Source organism: Harmonia axyridis, chromosome X (genome assembly GCF_914767665.1).
Source record: "Harmonia axyridis chromosome X, icHarAxyr1.1, whole genome shotgun sequence".
In the NCBI taxonomy this organism is placed as follows: Eukaryota; Metazoa; Arthropoda; class Insecta; order Coleoptera; family Coccinellidae; genus Harmonia; species Harmonia axyridis.
Window position 1 is genome coordinate 16,530,907 of NC_059508.1, and position 27,730 is coordinate 16,558,636.

General features: G+C 34.7%; 1 protein-coding gene across 10 annotated transcripts; it reads left to right on the forward strand.

Moving 5' to 3' along the window:
* The first annotated feature begins 809 nt into the window (after positions 1 to 809).
* Positions 810 to 27,647, forward strand: LOC123686722 (ensconsin). 10 transcript variants are annotated; one of them, XM_045626968.1, is made up of 10 exons: positions 810 to 990; positions 2,105 to 2,134; positions 17,575 to 17,839; positions 18,535 to 18,779; positions 20,601 to 21,053; positions 22,540 to 23,017; positions 23,146 to 23,683; positions 24,074 to 24,310; positions 24,684 to 24,796; positions 25,872 to 27,647. In XM_045626968.1, exons 1-10 carry the CDS (start codon positions 945 to 947, stop codon positions 26,011 to 26,013), a joined length of 2,547 nt encoding a protein of 848 aa, XP_045482924.1. In that variant the 5' UTR covers positions 810 to 944; the 3' UTR covers positions 26,014 to 27,647. The 10 variants fall into 10 exon arrangements, with proteins under 10 accessions (XP_045482924.1, XP_045482925.1, XP_045482929.1 ...); XM_045626973.1 differs by having other exon boundaries at positions 812 to 990; positions 20,601 to 20,732; XM_045626969.1 differs by lacking the exon at positions 2,105 to 2,134 and having other exon boundaries at positions 811 to 990.
* Positions 27,648 to 27,730: the final 83 nt, after the last annotated feature.

A 27,730-nucleotide genomic window follows, 5' to 3' on the forward strand; every position in this document is an offset into this window, starting at 1 on the left:
TGGAGTGCTCGAGATATTTTTAGTACATGAGAGGGGCCTCAATATTTCATTCTACCACATGATGATATCGAAAATGAAAAAACCAAATTATTTCAAAGCTTTCACGAGAAAAACCGTTCTGTTCCGTGTTTTCAGGATTAAATAAATATGTAGATGAATAACCTTATAAAATCAAAACCTATTAATGAAGCAAGTTTCTCAATATTTAAGTGGAATTTCTTGTTTATCCAAAGATACATAATTATGCAAAACATTTTAGTGTCTCAGAGTTTACTGAATATGAGTAGAGGAAAATTGATAAGATTCAAGTGGAATAAGCAGATAGTATGAAGAATTAGTTATAAGGAATTTAGTATTTGAGAGTGCTTGGAGAAAATAATTCAAGAAAAAAGCCAAAAGGCTTTTTTGGAAAATGCAGATGAAATAGACGACTATAATAAATAGATTATAAAAAAATATGATTGCCGATAACTTGAAAAATTAACTATATTGACAAATGATTGAATTAATACTTCCATATTCATATCAATTCACGTAATTCCTAATATTATTGTAATCCCGCTGTGATATGTTGAATAAAAGAGTCAATTACTTTCTTGCGGGAACCAAATATTATCAATTCGAAAAATACCCGCGCACAATTTAAAATTTTGATTTACCCGGCAAACTGAATGCATAGAATTTTCATTAATTAATTTCTATGACGAATACACGGTATTGCGGTGACATTCCACGAATTTTTTAGTAGTTCAGTCATCTGCATTATCTCCGCACTGTCAAGGCCTAGCGACATCTGTTTTCGCAGATGAGTATTATATCTTGTCAATGTAAAATCTAAGTTGACAAGGTGTGTTGTGTGTGTATACAGGTCTGCCGTAATTTTTGTGATTCATTGCGTATTTTCCTAGAAATAACCCTCGGTGTTTATAAGTTTATTGAGTAGAATGGCGGAAAAAAGTGAAACCCCTACCAGACAGCTAAAATCAAAAGGTATGCTATAATTTTTGCTCAAATATGTGAAGTGTCATTTTTTGGATAGAAGGTACCTCTCAAATTTACGTCAGTATTTCTTTAAACTTATTATGTAAGTAAAATTCATTACCATCTGCTGTATAAATTAACAATTGAGTTAATTGATTCAGACTCCTACGCGACAATAAATGGGGTCCTAAAAATCTCAATTGAAAGTGCCTAGTAGGTGATACTCAATATCCAAAATTAATTTTCCACACTCCAATTGTTGACTGTCATCAATTCTGTGCTGCTTCTAGCTTGAATTTTTGATGTTTTCTCATTTTTGTCTATTAGCATATCCCATTTCTTGGAATAATACGAATAATCCAATTATTGGCTCAATCAATGTTGTCTGTTTCTTGAGGCAACTTTTCAAATGGTTAATTGAGATGCTGTATGTATTCTAATCAGAACTGCTATTATTATTTTTCTAATGGTATTCCTCGATAAATTCGGAAGTTCTAAACAGGTTCCAATATATAACACTCCCTATTTACATAAAATAACGCTAAAAATGTTAGAAATTCCTTTGAAAGTTGTAGTAAAGCCTTTCAAAATATGAATGTATGGGTTTAGTCATGAATTTTGGGGCAAAAATGATCTATCCATGTCCAGAATCATGTTGAGATGCTGAGGAAGTTACCTTACTAAATTTCAATTGAGCTTGCAATTCTTTTGAAGGTCAAATGATCTTCTATGATGAGAATTTCAAGTACAATTTGGGTGGTAATTATTTTCATTCAATTTTAGATGATTACTATTAGTATATCAAGGTGGGACTGAAGGTCCATTGACAGTTGTTCGAAGTTCATACAGAGATCAGTTCTGAATTGGTTAAACAATATTACAATACATTGTAAATGTTATGATAGTAAATAGTAATACATCAGTCTTCAGAATCCTTTTTCCAGCATACCAATTGATGTGTTAGACTGAATTGAAATTGTTATGTCATTCGATTTGGCAAGATAGGTCTAATTTTTTAATTTGATGTGAGAAAACATATACGCCCTTAACAAGTGAGAGATCCATTAGGAAGATTTCGGACAGTAGAATTTTGTGCGTATTCATTTCTTTCTTCTCATTTTAGACTGTCATCCCTTCGAAGATGAGAACACTGGTGAGTGTTTTTAAGAATGAGCTTAAATTGTGAAGTAACCAAACTTTTTCTGTTGTAGATAATTACCTCAACAAAATACAATATTTTGATTACCTACGATACTAATAGTTTTTAAACCTAATAGATAACAATGCTTGATAAGTGTATGAGGTAACCCGAGAAATCAAAGAAATCGATTGAAAACATTGAATTATCAAATCCCATTCATTCCATTGTTGGATTGAAGTTTTTCCTTATTGTAGATAACAGAATCTTAAACCTTCAACGTCAATATTCCATTCATTGAGTCAAGTTCAACAAACGCTACATGTACAGCATATTTAATTAACTATCGGAAGTGAGGAAGGTGTATTGATGTCTTCGGATATTCCCTGTTGAGAAATATTGGTTTCATGAAATTTAATATTGACGTTTTGCAATTTGAAATAGTTTCATTGAACAGCAAGGATACTTCTGTTGAAGGAATGCTAAAATGCTTGTTTTTGTAATTTACTATCGGTTGATGAAATGAGTATCTAACAGATTTTTTTGATTGAGTTGACTTGTCTTTAACCAGTTGCATGGTCGTGACTAATATTCGAAGATAATTTATACTTATGTTCAATATAAGTATTTTAGGTTTCTCAAGTCACATGTAACCAGATGTATTTAAGGTTGCATACCTAGTTTAAGGTGTCTTCAATTTATGAATGAAAGTAGTTTTGGTCATAAACGTGTTTGTAGGTTTGAGGATTAATATTGTAATATTTATCAGTACACCTGATTCCTCTGGATCAGAAATATAATATTGAACCTACCAAAATTTACAAAAAGGCTTCAATGCGTTTTGAATTTGTCGGTGTATTCTTTTTGTAATGATTTGAATAATTTCGTGATAAACACTAGGACAAATTTATTCAGATATAGGTATATTGGAAGTGTAAAATACTTGTAGTGCATTTTTCGATTATTTTATATCTAATTAATACCGTTTATCAGGTATCAAAATTCCATTTCTGATGGTTTGTTTCTCGAAGAATAAATCAAAATTGTTTACGCTATTATGAAATTATTATTTAATCAATTTTCGATAATACATAATGAAGCTTGATTTATGAAATGGTTCTTTTATGGTGTGCAAAGCGGTTTTATAGCCGTTACCGGTCAAAAAATAGCTGTACGACATGTGTGATATCAAATTGACCGTTCGATAGCGTGTTCAGTTATGCACGACTTCATCCAACGTTAGTGGTCTCATATCCTTGAAAGGCCATACCATACCATTAAAAAAAATGAGAAATGCAAAGTGACAAAAAATTGTATAAAATAATAAGGAAGATATTGGACCAATTGAAAAGTCCCCGGTCTTATACACAGATGATGATCCATATGATTTTTAGTTTGTACCAACTTTCAAACGATACGTTCAAAATTTGACAGCAGTCCGACCATTAGTTTGTGAGATATTGCGTTGTGAGTGTAGCTACTTTTGTTCTTTGAGAAAAGATGGAAAACAAAATTTTTGTGTGCTGTTGAAATATTGATTTTTGAAGGAAAAAAATATAGTTGAAGCAAAAACTTGGATTGATGAAGAGTTTTCGGGGTCTGCACCAGGAAAATCAACCATCATTGATTGGTATGCTAAGTTTAAACGTGGTGAAATGAGCACCGAAGACGGCGAACGAGTGGACGTCAAAAAAAGGCTGTCACCGACGAAAAATCAAAAAGTTTCACAAAATACTTTTGATTGTCCGTAAAGTGAAGTTGATCGAAATAGCACAGACATTGTGAAAATATCATCTGAACGTGTACATCATATCATTCACGAATATTTGTACATGAGAAAGCTGTGTGCGAAATGGGTGCCGCGCGAGCTCATAATCGATCAAAAGCAACAACGTGTTAATGATTCTGAGCAGTGTTTGAAGCTGTTCAAGTGTAATAAACCTCAATTTTTGCTTCGATATGTGACAATGGATGGAACATGACTCCATCTTTTCACTCCGGAGTCCAATCGACAGTCAGCTGAGTAGACTGCACACGATGAACCGAATCCAAAACGAGGAAAAACACTACAGTAAGCTGGCAAGGTTATGGCATTAGTATGCTGGGATGCGCAAGTTAGAATATTCATTGATTACCTCCAAAAGGGCCAGACCATCAACAGCGATTATGATATAGCGTTATTGTATCGTTTAAAGGATGAAATCGTTAAAAAACGGCCCCATTTGAAGAAAAAAGGTGATGTTTCATCAAGACAATGAAAACAATGGCAAAATTGCATGAATTGGGCTTCGAATTGCTTCTGCATCCATCGTATTCGCCAGATCTGGCCACCAGCGACTTTTTCCTGTACTAAAGAAATGGTATCGAAAATTTGGAAGATCGCTATAATCGCTGTATCGCTCTGGAAAGCAACTATGTTGAATAATAAAATCGAATTTTGCCAAAAAAAATGTGTTTCACTAAAGTAAACTTCTCAATTGGTCTGATATTTAGCGTTTCGAAGGGTTATCAGATCAGACAAATTTGGTTATTTTTTCCATTCAGTTTTTCATATTCTCCCACAATCGTGCGAATGCAATTTTTCGAACAGCTATCGAATAGTTCGTCCTGTGTTTTGTTCTCTTCTGATTCATCAATTTGTCAACCGCAATTGGAAATGATTATTTAATTTGTTCAAGGAGGAGAATCTATTCGTTACTAACTCGAGCACTAGATTATGCTTCCTCATTAGGCAAATTCCATCGAAGCTCTATTTATTAAAAAAAATATCGTATACGCAGTTCGAGCATTTCAAATGACGAGGCGAATTTTATTGATTTAAAATTATTTGTCTATTTGGGGAGTGTATTTCTCATAATACGTGAAATTTGCATCTATCATTTGGTAACTACGAGGTATAAATTTAACACGATCAAAATCAACCGCGTAATCAAAAAATAAACAAAAAGCCTCTTTTATTGTTGTACAATATACCGCTTTAACTCCAATTGTGATGTCACTTAATCTTTTCAATTCAAGATTAACCAATGCAGAGCTGTACTTTCCTCAGCAATTTGATTTTAAATTATTTTAAGTAATGAATATTCGGATATAGTTGGTATATTTGAATATTTTGTTGTGGCCACCTCGATCTCCAGATCAACCACCCATTGAGCGCGTATAAGGCAGGGGTTTTCTGATGTTGTCTTCAGACTTTGTTAGGAATTAATGAGTAGCCTGTGGTACAGCACTTTAGGAGTAAATCAATCAACTCATTAGAGGTATTCTCAGACGTGGGAATCAGTGCATAACGAGATACATTTCTTGGATTCGGCTTGCCGATTTTTGATCGTTACCTTATCTTGAACATGTTTAGATATTCCAACTATAACTGGCTTTTCTTATTTTACGTTAAAGTCGCATTCTTGTACGGAGTAGTTAATGTTTAGTCTCGAATACAACAGAAAATGATCGTTTACACTACTGTTGATTTAGAAATGAAAAAATTACGCTCGAAGTTTACACTTGGAGATCAATAGAAACGTGTAGGTCATCAGTAAACAAAAGTGTTGAGTTCGAATTAGATAATGCTCAGGCATTTGGTTTTTTTCCAAGTAGAAAAAGTTGCTGTTCGATTCATTGGTGGAGAATTCTGGTCAAATTTAATTGTCTGTACAAGAAAGATCTAGGGTTGAGGCTGATATGCAGGGCGATTCTTTGATAAAAGCTTTTACTTTGGGAGTTGATTTCTTATCCAAAAATACAAATTTTCCAATCCCCTACTGTACTTATGAGGGGTTGAAATCTTTAACCCTTTACACTAATTGCCTCAGAACTTTTGAATGGATTGATATAACGGGCCCATTGAAAAGCCCCCGGTCAACCATAGTAAAACACATTTTTTCAGCAAAATTCGATTTTATTATTCAACATAGTTACCTTCGAGGGCGATACAGTGATTATATCGTTCTTCCAACTTTTCGATACTATTTTTGTAGTACGATTTGTCTTTCGCTTCAATATAGGCCTCAGTTTCGGTGATTACTTCTTCATTGGCGCTAAATTTCTTCCAGCGAGTATTCTTTTGAGTCTGAGAACAGGAAAAAGTCGCTGAGGGCCAGATCTGGCGAATACGGTGGATGCAGAAGCAATTCGAAGCCCAATTCATGCAATTTTGCCATTGTTTTCATTGATTTGTGACAAGGCGCATTGTCTTGATGAAACAGCACTTTTTTCTTCAAATGGGGCCGTTTTTTAACGATTTCATCCTTCAAACGATCCAATAACGCTATATAATGATCGCTGATGATGGTCTGGTCCTTTCGGAGATCATCAATGAATATTATACCTTGCGCATCCCTGAATATTGATCCAATAACCTTGCCAGCTGGCTATTGTGTTTTTCCTCGCTTTAGACTCGGTTCATAGTGTGCAGACCACTCAGCTAACTGTCGTTTGGATAAATGGTGGAGCCATATTTCATCCATTGTAACATATCGACGCAAAAATTTCGGTTAAACAGCTTGAAACACCACTCAGAATCATTAACACGTTTTTACTTTTGATCGATTGTGAGCTCGCGCGGCAACCACAAAGCTTTCTCATGTACAAATATTCGTGAATGATATGATGTACACGTTCAGATGATATCTTCACAATGTCTGCTATCTCGATCAACTCCATTTTACGGTCATTCAAAATTATTTTGTGAACTTTTTTGATTTTTTCGTTTGTGACAGCCTCTTTTGGGCGTCCACTGCGTTCGCCGTCTTCGGTGCTCATTTCACCACGTTTAATCTTAGCATACCTCTCAATGATAGTTAATTTTCCTGGTGCAGACCCCGGAAACTCTTCATCAAGCCAAGACTTTGCTTCAACTGTTTTTTTTTCCCTTCAAAAAGCAACATTTTATTAGCACAGGAAATTCTTTTTTTTCCATCTTTTTTCAAATAACAAAAGTAGCTACACTCACAACGCAATATCTCACAAACTAATGGTCGGACTGCTGTCAAATTTTGACACGTATTGTTTGAAGGTTGGTACTAACTAAAAATCACATGGATTTACTACTAGCACCGCCATCTGTGCATCAGACCGGAAACTTTTTAATTTGCCTGATATCTTGATAGGAGATTATAATTCAAGGAAAATCTATATGATAAACTATTCTTATTTTTGGAATTCGCTCATAAAGTTAAGATATCTATTTATAAATCACCCTGTATAATGGAATATATCGAAAGCGGAAAATCGAACATTCAGGTATTATTTTCATATGTTTTTTTTTCGTTTCCTCAAGACAGTTGTTGCAGAAAAGTGATAAATGACAACAGTTTGGTGATTTCATGAAAAAATTACACGAATATTAATTTGATGAAGCCTAGTGACTTTCGTTGTTTTTAAAATGAATTTCGGAAGTGGAAACAACAAAGTATCGAATGCTATTCTGGTAACGGATCAATAAAAGACCGGATACTAACATAACGTCTTCCACAAATTTTTTTTTGTCGTCTCTAGTATGTCCCATCAGTCTAGTTCGAACCTGGCTTTAGTGTTTGCATTATCTCGGCACTTCTCAATGAGAACATATCGCCGCCACGTTAATCAGATGTATTCGGAATATCTCAGCGTTTCACTAGTGGCGCGTTTTATCCTTCGCACAGGAACCATCAGCATCTATATTTAAAGTTCGGTCTGCTTCTTGAAAAAGCGCCTCAGTCATACACAGCTTACTGTACGACGAATTTACCGAATTGTGACTTGACCGGATTTAGAAATTCGACAGAATACGTTTTAGTGAATTGTGAACACTTCATTTTATTTCGTTCCCTGGCCATCGTTGGATCCATGGAAGATTTACTGTACGACGGTGAATATTACCTCTTTTAAATTGTTTTGTTGTTATTTTATTCCAGGCTTGCAATCCAAGTCCAAACCCGTTCGGGAATTTCCTTTGTTTCTGCCTTCCGTCGAAGTATTTTCTGGAACGATTTTCCGACGATTCATTAGTGTCATTTATGTGTGAGTTTCGTAGAATGCAATACGGATTCTTTAGCGTTGACACACCGGAAAATTGGTGGTATGCGCTATTTTAGTCCAGGACCCTTTAATTTATGTTTGTGCATATGGATTCTTCGGATTCCAAACTTTCGTTTTTGTCAGTTGCAAACTGTCCATCTAGAATGTTCGTTTTAGTTTTAATTTCGATATTATTCATTATTTCGATCTGCGGTAACCAAAGGTCGATTTAGGTGAACTTGGAACGTTATCTCAATTATCTAAAATTGCTTTTTTAACCTTTGTTTATGTGGAGTTTCCTCAGGTTTTTCGTTGGGTAGTATTTACATTTATAAATACGTTTAATAATGTGCAGAATATTCTATTCAATTTGATCACATCGCAACCAGTAGAAAAAGGACATAATGGAATATTCTATATGGGGAATATTCTTATTGGCATCACTATTGTGAACCAGAATATTATTTATAGAATCAACACATAAAATAACTAGAATATGACTGATAGAATATTCTATATAGTCTCATCACTAGTATATACTACATAAGAATATTCAAGTTGGTATCAATAAAATACCAATATTATGAAACAGTCTGATCGAACCATAACCATTAGAATATTTAGAATATAGATTATTATAGATGGTATCGTCACATAAAATCACTAGGATATGACTGTATAGAATATTCTATATAGTATCATCACTAGTATAGATATAAGGAATATTCAAGTTGGCATCAATAAAATACCAATATTATGAAACAGTCTGATCGAACCATAACCATTAAACAATTTAGAATATAGAATATTATAGATGGTATCGTCACATAAAATCACTAGGATATGACAGTATAGAATATTCTATACTTTTCTCATTTAAAGAAAGATAATAATAATAATAAAATGGTTTATTCTGTAAGCTACAGGGTATAAACATATAGTCACAGAGGCGTGAGCCTGTACGTGACTTCTAAATAAACAAAATATAATGCAGTAGCCAGTATTCAAATTCAGTATTTAAAGAAAGATGGAAAAAAGCATTTCATGTGCTGATAAAATATCGCTTTTTGAAGGGAAAAAATACATTTGAAGCAAAATCTTGGCTTGATGGAGCGTTTCCGGGTTCAACACCAGGAAAATCAACCATCATTGATTGGTTTGCTAAGTTTAAACGTGGTGAAATGTTAACCGAAGACGGCGAACGCAGTCCCAAAAGAGGCTGTCACCGATGAAAAAATCAAAAAAGTTCACGAAATAATTTTGAATGACCGTAAAGTGATGTTGATCGAGATAGCAGACATTGTGAAGATATCATTTGAACGTGTACATCTTATCATTCATGAATATTTGTACATGCGAAAGCTGTGTGCAAAATGGGTGCCGCGCGAGCCCACAATCGATCGAAAGCAACAATGTGTTAATGATTTTGAGCAGTGTTTGAAGCTGTTTAAGTGCAATAAACCTGAATTTTTGCGTCGATATGTGATAATGAATGAAACATGGCTCCATCATTTCACTCCGGAGTCCAATCGACAGTCAGCTGAGTGGACCGCACACGATGAACCGAATCCAAAGCGAGGAAAAACAATACGGTCAGCTGGCAAGGTTATGGCATCAGTATTCTGGAATGCGCAAGGTATAATATTCATTGATAACCTCCAAAAGGGCCAGACTATCAACAGCGATTATTATATAGCGTTATTGGATCATTTGAAGGATGAAATCGTTAAAAAACGTTCTCATACGAAGAAAAAAAATGTGCTGTTTCATCAAGACAATGCGCTGTGTCACAAATCAATGAAAACAATGGCGAAATTGCATGAATTGGGCTTCGAATTGCTTCTGCATCCACCGTATTCGCCAGATCTGGCCCCCAGTGACTTTTTCCTGTTCTTAGACCTCAAGAAAATGCCCGCTGGAAAGAAATTTAGCGCCAATAAAGAAGTAATCGCCGAAACTGAGGCCTATTTTGAAGCGAAAGACAAATCGTACTACAAAAAGGGCATCGAAAAGTTGGAAGATCGTTATAATCGCTGTTTCGCCCTCGAAGGCAACTATGTTGAATAATAAAAACGAATTTTGCCAAAAAAATGTGTGCACCGAGGACTTTTCAATTGGCCTGTTACTATATCCCAAAACCATTCATACCATATCATGTAAGTATTTTATCGTGAAATTCGCTAATTTTTTTGTTGTTGTTTAAACTAGGGACGCCGGGTATTGTGGTACATGGAGAATACATAGGCGTAGATAAGGTGTGACGTAAATTTGGTTGGAGCAAGTACGTCGCGGTGTTGATACAAGTCGGTGTAACAAATATATAAAATTCAGAGTCCAGTCAGTCTACGTCGGGCTTTCGCGCGGTTCGATGCGTGCCTCTCAAAACTTGCAAGCGCAACAGTTGTCGATGTTCGTCACTCCGATCAGCACACACATCGATTAATTTCCAATTTATTTATCTCTTTGAAGGCTCTAAATGGCCTGGGTCGGCAGTCCGTGTTTCGAGCATAGCTGAGCGTGTTGCTGTTGTCATTGGAACGATCTAATATGCACGTGAACACCACGGACCGCGATGGGCGATTCCCTGATCGAACTTAGGGCCATTCTGGTCAGCACATTGGCGTCGGAAAATGTCAGCAGCAGGGATCTGAGGAAGGTGCTGGCGGTAAATAAGACCTTGCGGGCGAATCGTGTGGGTAAGTTCTTGGAACGTGCGGATTTGATCGTTTTTTTCTTTATCTCGGGACACCTAAGTGGACGTGATTCATTTACCGCGAAATGTGCATACCTATCGCGATAAAAAAATTTATTAGTCATGTTTCTATTATCAGTTCTGAGTTCTTGGGAGAGGCTTTGGGTAGTAGATTATCTTCACAGTGGCACTTCCTTGAGCTTCGAGCCTTGTTATCACTCCTGAAACTCTGTGTCTGATATTGAAACCGACAACAACAAAAAAACTGGACTAGTTTTGTTGTAGCAATTGGGAAATTGTGAATTCCTTTGAAAATACCACGTAGAATTCCGTTGCGTAACTGAATGTTTCTGCAATATTCAAAGGTATTTTGTTCGATTATTAACTCTCTGAAATCGTTCCAAGATGTTTTATGGTAATCTTGGAATCTGATATTCCGGAAATGTAACAAGATTTTGCTCCGAATTTAAAGGTCTATATTTCCATTGAGATGTTTTTCTCTCCATTCATGTGTAAGATGTCAACATAGTGACATCTGATTTGAATAAACCAGATAACAAATGTTAAAGTGACAACTTATTCATTCATTGGTTCTCATAATTTCTGTGATATCGAAGTGGAATTTTTTCTTCAATGTGGTACTGCGTGTTCCAAATTGGATGCTCACTGAAGGCATCTCGAGGACTATAACAGGACAATTGAAAAATCCCCGGTCTACCATAGTAAAACACATTTTTTTTTTGCAAAATTTGATTTTATTATTCAACATAGTTGCCTTCGAGGGCGATACAGCGATTATAGCGATCTTCCAACTTTTCGATACCATTTTTGTAGTACGATTTGTATTTCACTTCAGAATAGGCCCCAGTTTCGGCGATGAATTCTTCATTGGGGCTGAATTTCTTTCGAGCGACCTTTGTTTTGAGGTCTGAGAACAGGAAAAAGTCGCTAGGGGCCAGATCTGGCTAATACGGTGGATGCAGAAGCAATTCAAGCCCAATTCACGCAATCTTGCCATTGTTGTCATTGATTTGTGACACGGCGCATTGTCTTGATGAAACAGCACCTTTTTTTCTTGAAATGGGGACGTTTTTTTAACGATTTCATTGTTTAAACGATACAATAACGCTATATAATAATTGCTGTTGATGGTCTGGCCCTTTTGGAGGTAACAATGAATATTATACCTTGCGCATCCCAGAATACTGATGGTATAACCTTGCCAGCTGACTGTTGTGTTGTTCCTCGCTTTGGATTCGGTTCATCGTGTGCAGTCCACTCAGTTGACTGTAGATTGGACTTCGGAGTGAAATTATGTAGCCATGTTTCATCCATTGTCACATATCGACGCAAATTTTCTGGTTTATTGCACTCAAACAGCTTCAAACACTGCTCAGAATTATTAACACGTTGTTGCTTTTGATCGATTGTGAGCTCACGGCTTCCTCATGTACAAATATTCGTGAATGATATGATGTAAACGTTCAGATGATATCTTCACAATGTCTGCTATCTCGATCAACTTCACTTTACGGTCATTCAAAATTGTTTTGTGAACTTTTTTGATTTTTTCGTCGGTGACAGCGTCTTTGGGCCTCCACTGCGTTCGCCGTCTTCATTTCACCACGTTTGAACTTAGCATACCAATCAATGATGGTTGATTTTCCTGGTGCAGACCCCGGAAACTCTTCATCAAACCAAGACTTTGCTTCAACTGTATTTTTCCCTTCAAAAAGCAATATTTTATCAGCACACGAAATTCTTTTTTTTCCATCTTTTTTCAAATAACAAAAGTAGCTACACTCACAACGCAATATCTCACAAACTAATAGTCGCAATTCTGTCAAATTTTGACACGTATCGTTTGAAGGTTGGTACTAACTAAAAATCATATGGATTTAATACTAGCACCGCCATCTGTGCATCAGACCGGGGACTTTTCAGTTGACCTAATATAAGATTTAGAGATAAGAGAAGATCCCCCGATAGAACAAATCAAGATATCTTATTATTTCGAAAAAAGAGATAGGGGGTCCTTACAGATTTTTTTTCCAAGTCTTATAGTTCTCGAGATGCTTTCAGTAAGCATGGAATTGGGTACACCCTGTACTTTCCTTGTATATTCTGGCCTCTAGAGGTACATTTTTTCTGAAGTTGCTATGTTTACAAAGTTTTACTTTGATTTCTAGCCTTTAAAACATCTGGATCAGATTATACAGCTTGCTCTAGGTTTTAATTGCATTGCCTCTTATAGTGAGAAAAAGCTGGAATATGCATTAATTGTGGATGCATAAATTGAAATAAAATTTCACTCAAAATGAGACCATACTAGTCTGAGGTACCAGAGTGGGATTCCTCAGATAATAGACCAAAACTGGAACTAATCCTTTTTTTTCGACTCACGTTACATATCGTTGTAGTTATTATAATTTTTTTTTTTTTGGGCTGTTCAAATAATGGCTTGGCTTTCATCAAAATCTAATTTTCTTCGTACTTGATGTAACCAGCTACCGTTAAAAATTCCCGATTTGCTCCAGTATAACCGTGAAAGTGAAATTTTTCAACGGCGCTCTTCGTGCTTTCTTCAGCTCAGTTCTAGTCTAGATGGCCACGGCCGCATGTTTTAAAAACGCATCGGTGAAGAGCACGAATTGTTAATTGTTTTGCCGCCAATTAAAATCGGATCATAACGAGCTGAAAAAGAAATTCGAGGTGAGATAGTTATTCAATTTGAAATTCGGTTCTTTATGTTTTATTTCTTTTCGTTTGATTGTGGTAGTTATCTGTGTTCGATGAATTAATTCGGTGTTTAATATTGTTTTAGCCTAGATTCTGATTTAATTGGTTTAATTCATACAACGGTTTATGTTGGTCAATTTTACGGAATTCGAGAGATCCAATAATTTGTCGGATTTTTATGTACTACTGTTTTAGCACTACAACTTTTGCACCAAGAGAACTTGTTCTCTTTTTCTGAGAAACTAACAAGTGTGGTATCAATTTTTGGCCACCTCCCTTTGTTTTCGAGTTATAAGCGAAAATTGGAAAAATGGCTATATCGAAAAAAAAATATCTCCGTTAATACTGATGATAGAGCTCTGAAATTAAAACATTATATAGGCAAATATTTGATTGATTCGGTCTTCACTTGATGGAAATTCATTTTAAATAAATAATAATACACTGCTGATTTCCACAAAATTTGTGGAAATCAGCAGTGTATTATTATTTATTATATAGGCACTTTTTTACGTAGAATCCAGTGGCGTGTTCGTCTTTTTACAAGATTTTTAATTACCAAGCTATGGACCAATGTTAATTTTTCTTGAATAGGAACACTAGATTTCTGTGTCATTTTTTGAAAGCTTTATTTTTCGGATTTCAAAAATATATAACATCGTATGGTTTGTATATAAATAATAGAATGACCAGAATCCCATTTTCGCTTATAACTCGAAAACAAAAGAAGGTGGCCAAAAATGAATACCACTCTTGTTAGTTTCTCAAAAAAAAAGAGACCTAGAATGGGGTATCAGATTTTGTCTATCACCTCTGGTTTATAAGCTGTAGTGCTAAAACATTGCCCACCTTGTACTTCCAATTTAGGAACACCTTGTATATTCAAAAATTCAAAATCCGAAACTATAAGAGCTAAGACTTAACAGTAAAAAAAAATGTACCTATTTAGTATCATTATTGCTATAAACTTATAAACTATCTCAATTTCCTGATTTTGTGATCTCCAGTTCCCAAAAAATGTTTTTTTTTATTGTGAATCCTTGACTTTTTTATTTCGAAATGAATTGATATTTTTTCGAACTAAGATAGATCAATTCAGTGTAGCAGCCACGAATCAAATTGAAAAAAATCCATTTATAACATGAGAAAATGCTTTTTTACGAAGATGCTGAATAGAATATTACTTATCGAGAATTTCTAGAATTGGATTTGTTTTAATATTTATCGAAATATTTATTTTCATACATGCTAGGATATTATGGGATGTGAGAGGATTTAAAAAACCATAGGGACATTGGTTTGTGATATATCATTCCAGTTATTTAGTTTTTTCTTTAAGTATGAGGAAGATATTTAGAAATTTCAGGATATTCCAGCACGAAAGTGAACATTTATAAGATTTCAATCGTAGGATCCTGATGCCAAGGAATGCTGCTTTGTTATCATTTTATACTACTCTCCTTGCCAGTTTCTCAGAAAAGGAGAACGGGGTGTCAAATTTTGTCTATCACCTCTGGTTTTAAAGTTGTAGTGCTAAAACAGAAATTTGTTCACCCTGTACGGGTAATCATAGTTACATTTTATTTTTAAATAAATGTTGCGTCTTGACATTCCTTAGGACCTTCGTGGGATTACCCAAAAAAAAAACAGTAAACAAAATCTCCAAAAGAAATTCTGAAGTTCAGAGGATCATCAGATAAGAAGAAGTTGACTAATTTTTTTTATCCGTTAAAAAATTTGAAAAAGAAAAAAGTAGTGATATGGTTCTTCAAAATTAATGTAGGAAATTTTCGATTGAGGTCAGCTTGGAATTGCCATCAGCAAGGATTATTTTGCATCGATCCTGTTAGAGCGAATTAAATCGAACACACCCATTTTTCCAGAACACCTCTGCAACATTTCCATGTTTTTCTTGTTGTGTTGATGTCGATCAACCATAATGAACTGGAGGTAATTTGAATATTCTCCACGTTCAACCTGCTGTACCGGTAAATTTTCACAATTGATGAGTCTGCTGGGGATATTCTTCATGTTAGTTCGAAATTTAATGTGTTTTTTGTTACTTCAGCGAGTCATAAGTCAAGGGCGTAGAAATAGGAGGGTACTGGTGGTAATAACCCCCCTCCCCATGATTTCCAATATATAAAATTTCAAAATTCTCTCAAAGACGAAAAATGAAAATTCTTCCATAATATGAACCAATAATACTCATTTTACTTTCCTTTGAAATCGACACGTCAGTAAAAAATCGGACCCCATTACGGTTTATGAGTTTATTATCGCTCTCAAGATGAGTACTTTTATTGTACTACGAGCTCGTCTTTCTCCGAGGTTTATTATTTTCCTTTATCTATCCGCTTTCTCGGCATCGCCCCTTATTTGTCATCTGTAATTTTTGCATTCGTCATCGATATACACTTACCTGTTGTTTTCGGTTTTTTGTATCATTCTCGGCACAAAATTTCAACATTGTAGTTGTCAAAGAACTGAACTGAGTTATTCGCATCGAAAAATTGTCTGGGCTGTGTTGTACAATTTATTGTGTTTCATTCAAATTGCAATTTATTTGTGAAGGCATCAGTTTTGAATTGACTATATCTACAGGGTGTTCCTAAATTGGAGGTACAAATGAAAATGACAGATTTCTCGGATCATTTCAACAAAAAATTCCTATAACATGGGTCCGCAAACGCTTTGTTTTTAGAGATACAGGTGTTAAAGTTCGAGTTTTTCTCTCATAGCACCTTCCCTTCACAAGATATTTAACTTGAATTGGCATATATATTCCAATTCAAAGTTTTCATCATGTGATATCCTGATTTTGAATGCAAATCTACAGGGGGAATTTTTTCTGGAGGGTGCCCGTTTCTTTCCTCCAGAATTTTTTTTTGTGAACCACTGGTAGTTTGAAAAAATAAAAAGGAAATTTGGTTCAGTACTATACTTTTTGGTTTGTTGTAGTTTTGTCGTATCTGCAATCGATTTCGAGAAAAAAATTTAAACAGCTCTCTAGTAATTCTCAGGAAAATCCAAATTATTATAAAGATTCAGTTAGGTAGCTGTGATAAATAAATTTGTTAGGTATTTATTTTGGTACTTATTTATCAACTCTGTAGCGAAGATTAATAAAGATTTGGTAAACTGGTTAAGCAGCACAAAAAAGTAGGACTACAAGACACACCCTGTATCTCAAAAACAAAGCGTTTGCGCGCTCATGTTTATGGGCCACTTTATTATTAAAATTATCCAAAGATTCTCTCATTTTCCTTCGTAATAATAATAATAATTCGGTTCAAACTTCGTTATCAAACCTTCCTTTCTCATATTACAGATATGAGTAAACGTTGTCTTAAAAAAAAGTTTTTCGATTACTCCCTCCCAAGAAAAAAAAGATCTACGCCCTTGTCATAAGTATGATGGCTTTCAGGTGTATTCTATTAACGACTCTATTAAAAAAATTGCTCAAATCCTGCAATATTATCGATATAAAATAACGTCACAATACTTTATGGAATTTATACAATTACAACATCTTAAAATGGTGAAAATTGGTCAACACTGCATCTATATTCTATAACTATGCATGACAGACCAAAAGCGGAATGATTTGTTTAATAATTTGAAGGTCATTTCGACTAGATTACGGAAGATATTTCGAATCAATTGCACTTTCATAGAATACGTCATTTTTACGATACGATTGATACAACTGAACATCGTCAGTCAATTGAAATCAATTCTTTCATCCTTCATTTGAACATTTGTTACCCCGGAAAAGAATTCTAACGATGCAACAGAGTTAAACGTATAAATTTGATGCGTCATAGAGGTTGTAATGTTAACGAATGAATAACTAATGAATGAAGCAATGCAACAAGAATTTCTGCTGCATCTCTAGCGAATCGCATTCAATTTGTGTTTTTTTTTTTTTTGTGATATCTTCTACTTCGAATTAAAACCTAGCACATTTTATTGCCATAGGTCAATGTTTTTTTTTTAATGTATAAATGTTGTTTTCTGATTGCAGTTGACAAAGATGTGAGATTAAAAATCGTTAAAGAAAAGCAGAATGAGGAGAGACAGAGGAAACTGGAAGAAATTAAAGCACAAGCTTTTGCAGCACAACGATTCAAAGAACAGAAAGAACAAGAACGTAGGCAGAGGCTGGAAGAAATGCGGATAAAAGAAGATATCAGACGCCAGCAGGTAGAGGAGAGGAAAAAGGCAATTAACGAGGCTGAGAGAGATCGACTAGAATCGATCTTGAGGAGGAATCAACAACGGGAGAATAGGTTCGTTCAACATTACATAACAAAATATTACAAGAAAAAAAATCATTGCTTGAGTCCAAACTTAGAAGGATTGTGATGTTTTCAAAGTTCAATAACTGTCTGGTAATTCAATCCTGAGGACTCAAACGCAATCTCTTCAAGATTATACAGGGTGATTCACCTTGATGGTCTATAAGACGTTTATGAAAAACTAAATCATTTTTCACTTTTTTGGTATGACCAACCCAGTTAGATTCCACCAGAGTGTTTCTCTTTCTGTTTTTCCTTTGTCTGAAACTTTCTTGTAGGTTATTTGCATATACCACAGAAAGATTCTGGGCCAACGAAAGGAGTTTGGGCTCCTTTTCTGGCAAGTATGGTGGCCTCTTCATTTCCTTTAATTCCTGAGTGACCGGGATGCCAGACTAAACAGACCTTGTAATTCTTGCCTATTTCGTTAAGTTCCCTTCGGCACTCCAATACCATTTTCGAATCGATGATATGTAAGCTTAATTCTTAGTATGGTATAGTGAAGGTTTTCCAATGGAAAGGCTCCCTGATGGTATGAAAGTGATCAGGGAGGATCTGGCTCTATGCTTCCCAATTCCCTCATTGCCGTACCTTCCCTAGATAGTCTTAGAATTGCCTCAATCTCTTGTGAAAACTGAGTTTGTGTGTATGTTTTAGCCCATTTTTAATTTCTTGATCAATTCCAGATTAGAAACGAAAAAACGCAATGAACGAAGTCTGGTATTCGCATTTGGATCGTCAACACCACGCAACCTGGATCCAAACGACATAACCCCATCGTTCTGGGGCCACAGGCGCGCCACCTCGACGCAGAACATAACAACATACTCCAACAGTTCCTCCTTGACCAGAAGGGGCACAGAGAGGGATATAGAAAACAGTAGCAAAAAACGGGCAACTTCAGCCGGTGGCCTTGAGAGGGCAGGAGAGAGTAAGTCAACACCGTAATCAGGATTATATCGTTCGTTACATTTATAAGTGTTTTTCTGGTAGATAGTATCTTCTGGAATTTTTTTGCAACACTAGAATTACTAGGATGCAATTCTATAGTTTTTAGAACACTGGAATCTTGAGTGTCCCATCTCACAAATTCACTTATTTAAGTTTTACCGATCTTCTAATAGTTCTTCACGACAACCCAAAAGTGCCTTAGTTTTACGAACTGTGTATGCAAAATTTTGCAGTAATGGTGTAGTTTTTAATTCCTAAATGTCTAAAAGTGACAGCGGGTTATTCAAAATGAAACTTCTGTGTCAATCGATATTACACTGAAAAAAATTTAAATTGATATTTAGTATTTGTTTGCATTAGGCCAATTGAAAAGGCCCCAGTCTGATGCACAAATGGCGGTGCTAGTATTAAATTTGTATGATTTTTAGTTAGTTGCAACCTTCAAAATCTTGACTTGATGAAGAGTTTCCGGGGTCTGCTCCAGGAAAATCAACCATCGTTGATTGGTATGCTAAATTTAAACGTGGTGAAATGAGCACCGAAGACGGCGTACGCAGTAGACGCCCAAAATATGCTGTCACCGACGAAAAAATCATAAAAGTTCACAAAATAATTTTGAATGACCGTAAAGTGAAGTTGATCGAAATAGCAGACATTGTGAAGATATCATTTGAACGTGTAAATCATATCATTCATGAATATTTGTACATGCGAAAGCTGTGTGCAAAATGGGTGCCGCTCGAGCCCACAATCGATCGAAAGCAACAATGTGTTAATGATTCTGAGCAGTGTTTGAAGCTGTTTAAGTGCAATAAACCTGAATTTTTGCGTCGATATGTGATAATGAATGAAACATGGCTCCATCATTTCACTCCGGAGTCCAATCGACAGTCAGCTGAGTGGACTGCACACGATGAACCGAATCCAAAGCGAGGAAAAACAATACAGTCAGCTGGCAAGGTTATGGCATCAGTATTCTGGAATGCGCAAGGTATAATATTCATTGATAACCTCCAAAAGGGCCAGACTATCAACAGCAATTATTATACCGCGTTATTGGATCATTTGAGGGATGAAATCGTTAAAAAACAGCCTCATTTTAAAAAAAAGGTGCTGTTTTATTAAGACAATGCGCCGTGTCACAAATCAATGAAAACAGTGGCAAACTTGCATGAATTGGGTTTCGAATTGCTTCTGCATCCACCGTATTCGCCAGATCTGGCCTCCAGCGACTTTTTCCTGTTCTCAGAGCTCAAAAGAATGCTCGCTGGAAAGAAATTAAGCACCAATGAAAAAGTAATCGCCGAAACTTAGGCCTATTTTGAAGCTAAAGACAAATCGTACAAAAAAAATGGAATTCAAAAGTTGGAAGAACGCTATAATAGCTGTATCGCCTTCGAAGGCAACTATGTTGAATAATAAAATCGAATTTTCCCAAGAAAAATCTGTTTTACCATGGTAGACTGGGGACTTTTCAATTGGCCTGTTAGTTTGTTCAAGCCATTGTAAATTTTAAGAAGGAGTTAATGTAATCCAAGTAATTCTCGTGTTTTGAACTTGCTCTAGTGCACAGTTTCTATTTTGGCTGTGTTGGATAGCTTCATTTATCCTCTAGAGGAGTTGAATGTGAAATGAACAAATTATTTGAAAAGCGGGCAGTGTTTTTTTTATTTGCAATGAATGTTATTTATGCATTTAAGATGCGAAACACACGGAATCCACCAATTTATAAATATTGAGTTGTTTGCATGATATTATTGTTTAATTGGTTGATGTGTATGTTATATCCCAGTTTTTATAGGTAGCCTACCGACCACGCCTGCTGGATGCGCGAGTGGTTACCTAGGTCGTCGTAGAACAGATCTAATGCCCACAATTCCATCTAGAGATTCACTAAGTAATGCGTCACGAAAATCACTTAGTCACTCGCCAGGTAGGGCTTATTCCATGACACGGTTAGATCAGCTTGCTAAACCCAGACAGAGGCCTGATTTGCCTGCTTTGAATGAATCAGACATGTCCTTCAGACCCTTATCCCACCGTTCCTACCACCAGTCTTCCGTTACACTTAGTATGAGTCATCTAGCTGTCAGTAAGACACGGCCTGTTCAGCTGCAGCCCAGGAAAAACTTGAACAAATCGGATAGCAGGAGCATGGATCTGCTATCTTATGGGCCTGTTATCATGCCGCGCACCACAAGGGCTACGCAGCTACGTCAAAGCAAAATGCAGGCTTCATCTAATTCCAGCGATGGTACGTCCCCCCATTGGGCTTCTGGATCCATTCCCCCTCTCTCTCGTGTTCTCTAGTGGTGTTTGCGACATCTCTGGACCATTGGGTGAACTTTTTACACTCCCTGTATGGGATCAGGTCTTTAGGTTGGTAGCGAAGGCTACACAATCGATTATTTGTGAAGTGCTAGACTCTCAGAAACCCTCAAGTTTGAAAATAACAATAAATTTCCACATCTGGATGGTAGAAGGTTGAGAATAATTATTCTTCCACCAGTACAAAATTAAGAAATGAGCCACGGATTGGCAAATTTTAGAATGAGCCTTCTATACGGGTATTATAAATTATTTTATTTCCTCTAATTCACTAAATTTTTATCGAAATTAATGGAATATTTCCATAAATATCGTTTAGTGATTTTTGCATTGAAAAATGTTGGTTGGCAGAACTGTTTCCTTTATCACAAATTCGACAGATGACATATAAATCGGTGACATTAGTGTTCCGAATACTAACTAAACTGAGATATTCTCTTATCTCTAATATGATTTCTGAAGTTCTCTCAACCTAAAATTGGCTATTTCCGATAAGAACTCTTATAGGACTAGAGGGGATAATTGATACTTCATCCAATGGTCCAAGTTCGCAGACCTATTGAACAGCTTTCGATTACCCTCTAATTTGGCAGCTAAGGTTTTTAGGTACCGTTCCACCAGCTTTCGATCTATCTCAACTGCTTGCGATCATTTAAATAAATGTCGGAAACTAAAGAAACAAAAGGAAACTTTTTAGTTCCACGTTTCGGGAGAAATCTTTGTCACTGAGCTTGACGAAACTGTTTCATTGAATTGTGCTTTTTTAGTTTGAACTTAAGTGATCGCCAGCTATGTCCAGGAAATGTGATTCAACTTATGGTTTAGGTTGCTAGGATCCTTCCTTTGATTTACTAAGATTGGTGGTATATGATTAAGGTATTTTTATGCTAATATCCTTCGCTGCAAGTTGTCGTTAAGATATGATATCGAAGTTTATTGATAAGGTACATGTTGGTATTTTTGAGCTTCTCATATTGTCGCTTCATCATGGTGAACAAGGTTGAATTTTTTATTTTGGAAATGGTGGTGGCTTCAGCTTTTTATCCTACATTATTGCATGTTGTTTTACAGATATGTGTGAAGTTTTAAAAGATCTGCTAATAGTGCTTCTCACTTGTTGAGTTTGTTTGATATGTAATTATTTTGTACATATGTTTCGTATCAATTAATTGCTTGGCTTAAATCCAGTAACAGTAATGGTAATTTTTTTCAACAAACTTGGACTTGGAAGAACAAGAATAAGAATAAATCTGATAATGAAGTATTATTGTTTAAACAACAGTGCATACAAACACGATAATATCCTGAAAGATTTTGTTCTCCGAATTCCGTTTGTTGAATTTTATCTCGATAACAACTTCTCATTGAAATGAATATGCTTTCTACAATATCCTGTTTTTTTTTTCATGTAGCGTCATCTAGGCCAAGCAGTTCGATGAGCCATCAGAGCACAACAAGTGTAACTAGTTCGGTTAGTGTCAGACACCGGCCCATGTCTGGTCCACGCAAGCCAAGGCCTGCCAGTATCGCAGTAACAGGTGTTTCCGTGAATCAGGATAAGAAATTGGATGTAACTAAACCACCTTTGCCCAAGAGGAAGTCCATAACCAAATCGACAGAAAGAGTATCCAAAAGCAAACCTTCCACTGGAGAAAACACACCTAAGTCTTTAGTCTCTCCTACTGCTACTGAGATTATTAGTGTAATCGAGAGAAAGGTTAATGGTGATGTTGGGGAAGCACATAAAAAACCGCCTGATAGCGCTCCAACTGCTGAAGCGCAAAAGAATTTAGAGGCCACTGTCGAGTCGAAGCCAGCACAGGAGGTGGTAACAGATGATCTTTTGAATATCGATTCTGAAGAAAGGATTTCTTCTGCATCAGCACAACAGTAAGTAACTCCTAAAGACTAAGTATCATTTTTTGATCCAGACTTTCCTCAAGCTGTTATTTCAGTGCTTTTTTTTTTTTTCAAAATTGGTCGTCCTGTATTTTGATTGTTCCATTTTCTTATTGCAGGACAGAAATTGAAAGCAAAACGTCCATTCCTATAGAAAATAAAACTGAAACCGATTCACATAGCAATCTAGCCCAGATCGAGGAAATTATTGTAAATAAAAATGAAAACCTACCTCAAGTTGTTGATACCAAAGTCACAGATAACAAAATGTCAGAGAAAGCAGTTGATAATGTCGAGACAACTTTAACAACTAGTTTAGTTGAGAATAGAGAAACAACAGTATCTCAGACTAAGGAGATGACCTCATCAGTCTATAATGAACTTAATGTTAGCAAAGAAATGTCAACGTCGCAGATCAGCAGTGAAATGACAGCTTCAATGATCAAAGCGAAAATAAGTACCGAAGAAGAAGCTAAAGCTGCCATTGCTGAAAGGAGGCGATTAGCTAAAGAAGAGGCTGCAAGAAAAGCTGAGCAAGAAAGACTAAGGGTTGAAGCAGAGCAGAAGGCTGAATTAGAAAGACAAAGACAAGAAGAAGAACAAGTAAGGTTGCTGATTGAGGCTCAAAGAGCAGCAGAAGAACAACGTCTCAATGAGGTAAGACTTTTTATTTGTGGAAATAAATGGAATACTTCCATAAGTATCATTTGGTGATTTTTGAATTAAAAGATATCAGTTGGCAGAAACTAATCCACCGAGGAAGCTGAAGATTCTCCGCAACGAGGAACCACTAATCCTTGAATCGAGTGTTAGTATGGTTCCTCGTTGGAGGTACTTTTTCCAGAATTGAAAAATTGTCTGAATACCTTGAAATTAATTCCATATATTAACATACAGACATTATTTACTCAATTACTTATGTTTTCTAGAAGACAGAAATTCTTCGAGTTTCTTCATTCTGTAGATCATTCCTTGGTGTCACATCTTGTCGAAATATGTAATACGTTTTGATGTTTCTGAATAAATAATAATTGCTTCTCTGCTTAGGCTATACAAGAAGCGCAGAGGAGAGAAGAGGAAGAGCAAAAGCGTAAAGAGGAAGAAGCTCGATTGAAAGCATTCAAAGAAGAAGCTGATAGGAAAGCAAGGTTAGAAGCAGAAAAGCAAAAGGCTGAGCAGCAGGAGCGCTTAATCAAAGAGGAAAAAGAAAGAGAAGCTCGTAGGAAACGTGTTGAGGCAATTATGTTGCGAACTAGGGGAAAACAAAATACAAATAATCAGCAGGTATGTGAAAGGAGCTCAACAAATTTTAGGATTTCATTTATTATAATCTTTCACGAAACGTTATCATCTAGGAAAATAATTTTGTGGAACTATATTTCAATGAATATTATATTTATTATCTTCATTCTTAGGTGAAACAACAATTACTTCTCTTTTTTTGTGTTGATTCTGAACTAATTTTCTTATAAATTTCTTCTAATTTCATCAAAATGCAACCATCATATTTTTTTCATAGAATAACTAATTTATATTATTCGTAGGTTCTTTATCTGGACTTTCAGATGCGTATTTTTTTCATTCAACATATATATTTGTACATATGTATTTTTGATTTAAAATAATCACTACTAATGGATTGCTTTTGTCCCCACAGAATTCTGAAGAGTCTAGTGAAAATAAGTCTGAAAATAAAGTAAATGGTACTAAGCCGTTAATAGAAGAACAAAATGGACCTAATATTGTCAAGGAAGAAAGAGTGGATAATATGTGAGTATTGTTAGAAGAAATTTCTCCCTGTTTCCATTCAACTTGTACTGATATTTTAAATACTCTGGGAATTCTAAAACGAATTTAACAATTATTCAAAACAAAATATGTTGTAAATTTGTCTTTCTAGTTAGTTTATTGTAAATACTAATTGTGTATTCAGTTTCTTGAATTTTTTAATTTTGTTAAATTATTTGAATTTGAATAGTTTCTATTCAGTTGAAAGTATTGTAGAAAAATGTTAACTATTTAATTTAATTGACAGTAGATTTCATTGTTCCCCTGTTTTATATCAAAATAAAATGGATTAGTTAGATGTTTTTTTTTTATTATTTCCTGCGTATACTGTTTTATTTTTTCCAATGTAAATAATAGAAATATTAGTTCGAAGTATAGATTGAGTTTTATAGAATTCAGTTGAAATTTAGCGTGACTACGATGGTTACACTTTGTTCGATTTAGTATTTGATTTTTTATTACAACTTTTTGATTAATTGACATTGAGTTGAAATATTTTTCATCCTAGCATAAAAGTGTCATGAGAGGAAGGATTTGATGTAAGTATCTTACAGAATCTATTTTTATCGAATAAAAGTCATTTTCTTGTATTTTCATTATAGTTCAATGAAAATCTTGAAACAAGTTCAAAAATTACTATCAGTATTTCTGTTTTCATAATTATTTTTTTCTAATAATAATGAATCATTTCATTAAATACTAATTAGCATGATTGTGCTGCGCTTGACGACTAAAATTCGTGTAGTATTGCTTATTGTATGTTTCTTTCCATTTAAACTGTAACTCAGCTTCAATGTGAAATTCTAGCAAAAATTATGGACTATTGAATTATCATTAGTAGGTATCAAGCGAGTTTTTTGTGTCCATCTATTCAATTGTAAGAGTAAATATGAATTTTTATTTCTTACGATATTTAATTTATAAAGTTCTCCCAAGTAGTCGATGTGCAAATTTCAACTGAATAAATTCGATCTAAAATGAACAGAACTCAGAAATTCTTGTGAATTATTATTCTTGAATTGCTCGCAACCATAATTATTTGCCTGCTTTGTTCCAGAATACAAGACGACCCAGTGAAAAATGCAAATTCAGTTTCGATAGATACAACAAACAGTAGCACAGATTCAATGAATTCAAATAATTTGTGGCAAACTAGCACTCAACCGTATGGCAACTTTGTCCTGAATAACAACAGTTAAATCATTCTTTAAAATCTTTTATTTCTTTATGAAATGCTCTAGTTATCACAATTTTAATGATAGAGATTGCCGCTAAAATTTCTTGGGAGATGTGATATTGAACCATGAAGGTAGCAACCAGAGGACTATAATATATTGTATTTGTAGTTTTTATTTTAATAGAATAATAAAATACGAATGAATTCAGCTCACGATCACACTTCCCTGGAAAATGAAAAAATTTTGAAGTAAATCTTCAATATTGAACTATTCCTTGTTTTTCATCAGTTATCAAAGACTAGCAATAATATAGATAATTTTAGTTTATTCTCTTTCTTTGTAAATTCGAGATATTCGGTGTAAATATATCTTAACACGAGATATTTTTTGTTATGTGAACATGCAATTTAATTCTAAATAATTTAATATTATGTGAATATTAGGCAACTCTATAATTAATTCAATAAAGCGTCATTATAAAAATATCAAGGGACTGAAATGATGTGAAGTGTTCCATCTAATTGGAAACCAAATGCTCAGGTGTCGATAATCTCATGTCTTATTTATCACATAAAACTTGTCTTTCCTTTCTCTACTTACATATGGTAAGGCTTTTTTTTTCATTAATAAATATATGCATGAACAATCATTTCAACTGAAGCATTTGATTTCCTCGTATTCCAATTAATTCATGAAATTGTACTAGTCATCTTTCTCATTTGCTTATGTTTTTAATATTATAACAAAATCTGTTGTTTGAGAAAGAAAGAGGATTGCGATGAGTGTCAACGTCTTGTAAGAAATATTAGATGTAATTTATTTAGGTACGAAATTTCATCAACTTTATTAGTTGATTGTAGCACTTCTAACAAACATTACTGAAAAAGTAATATTTGTGGGATGGACAACAAAAACTTGATATTGTTTCACTTTCTTCAGTTGAAAATTTATTCGTTTTAATTTGGTGTATCGGAACTGTTATCACGTTTACATATCACATAGTTTGATTTGTTTTTTGTTCGATTAACAAAATTTCTTATAGTTCTTTTTTCATACACTCCATTGGAAAAATATGTCTTATTTTCTGAGATCGAAAATTTTTTCTTCTAAAAGTTTCCTCACTTTTAAATCTTGAATTTTGAAAAAAAATCAAATAAACACCGTTATTTATGATTAGTAACAATTCAACATTTCGATCTGAGTGTTGAAGCATTTACTACTTGAGCGAATATTTTTGAACCAAGTATATTGTTATTAGACTTGGAAAGGTATAAAATTTTATATGTCCTACGAGAAGATTTTTGTGAAATCTTTATTGGAATGCTGTAAATGGAAAGGGAGATATTGACAGAATCAGGTGCTGAAATTTATAATTATATAATCAACAATTTTAAAATTAGAGACCTTTAATCAATCGAAATAATATAAAAATTAGTTTATATAATTTCAACATCTACATGAGGAAAATGTGAATTTTCATTGAATTGGAACATTTCATTCGTGAACAGTAGTTTTTAGTGATATAAAAATGGGTTCATGCAACCTCTCACTAATGTCAATAATACTATATCCAATTATTTCAACTTGGTTATTTACAATCCTGTAAAATGCTTGTTAAGTGCTTAATAAATGTAAACTTATTTATGAACTAAAAATTATCATTTCTTGATTACCTCAATCTACCTGATGTATAGTAATATATATTTACGGAAGGTGCATACTGTAGGCAATATATATT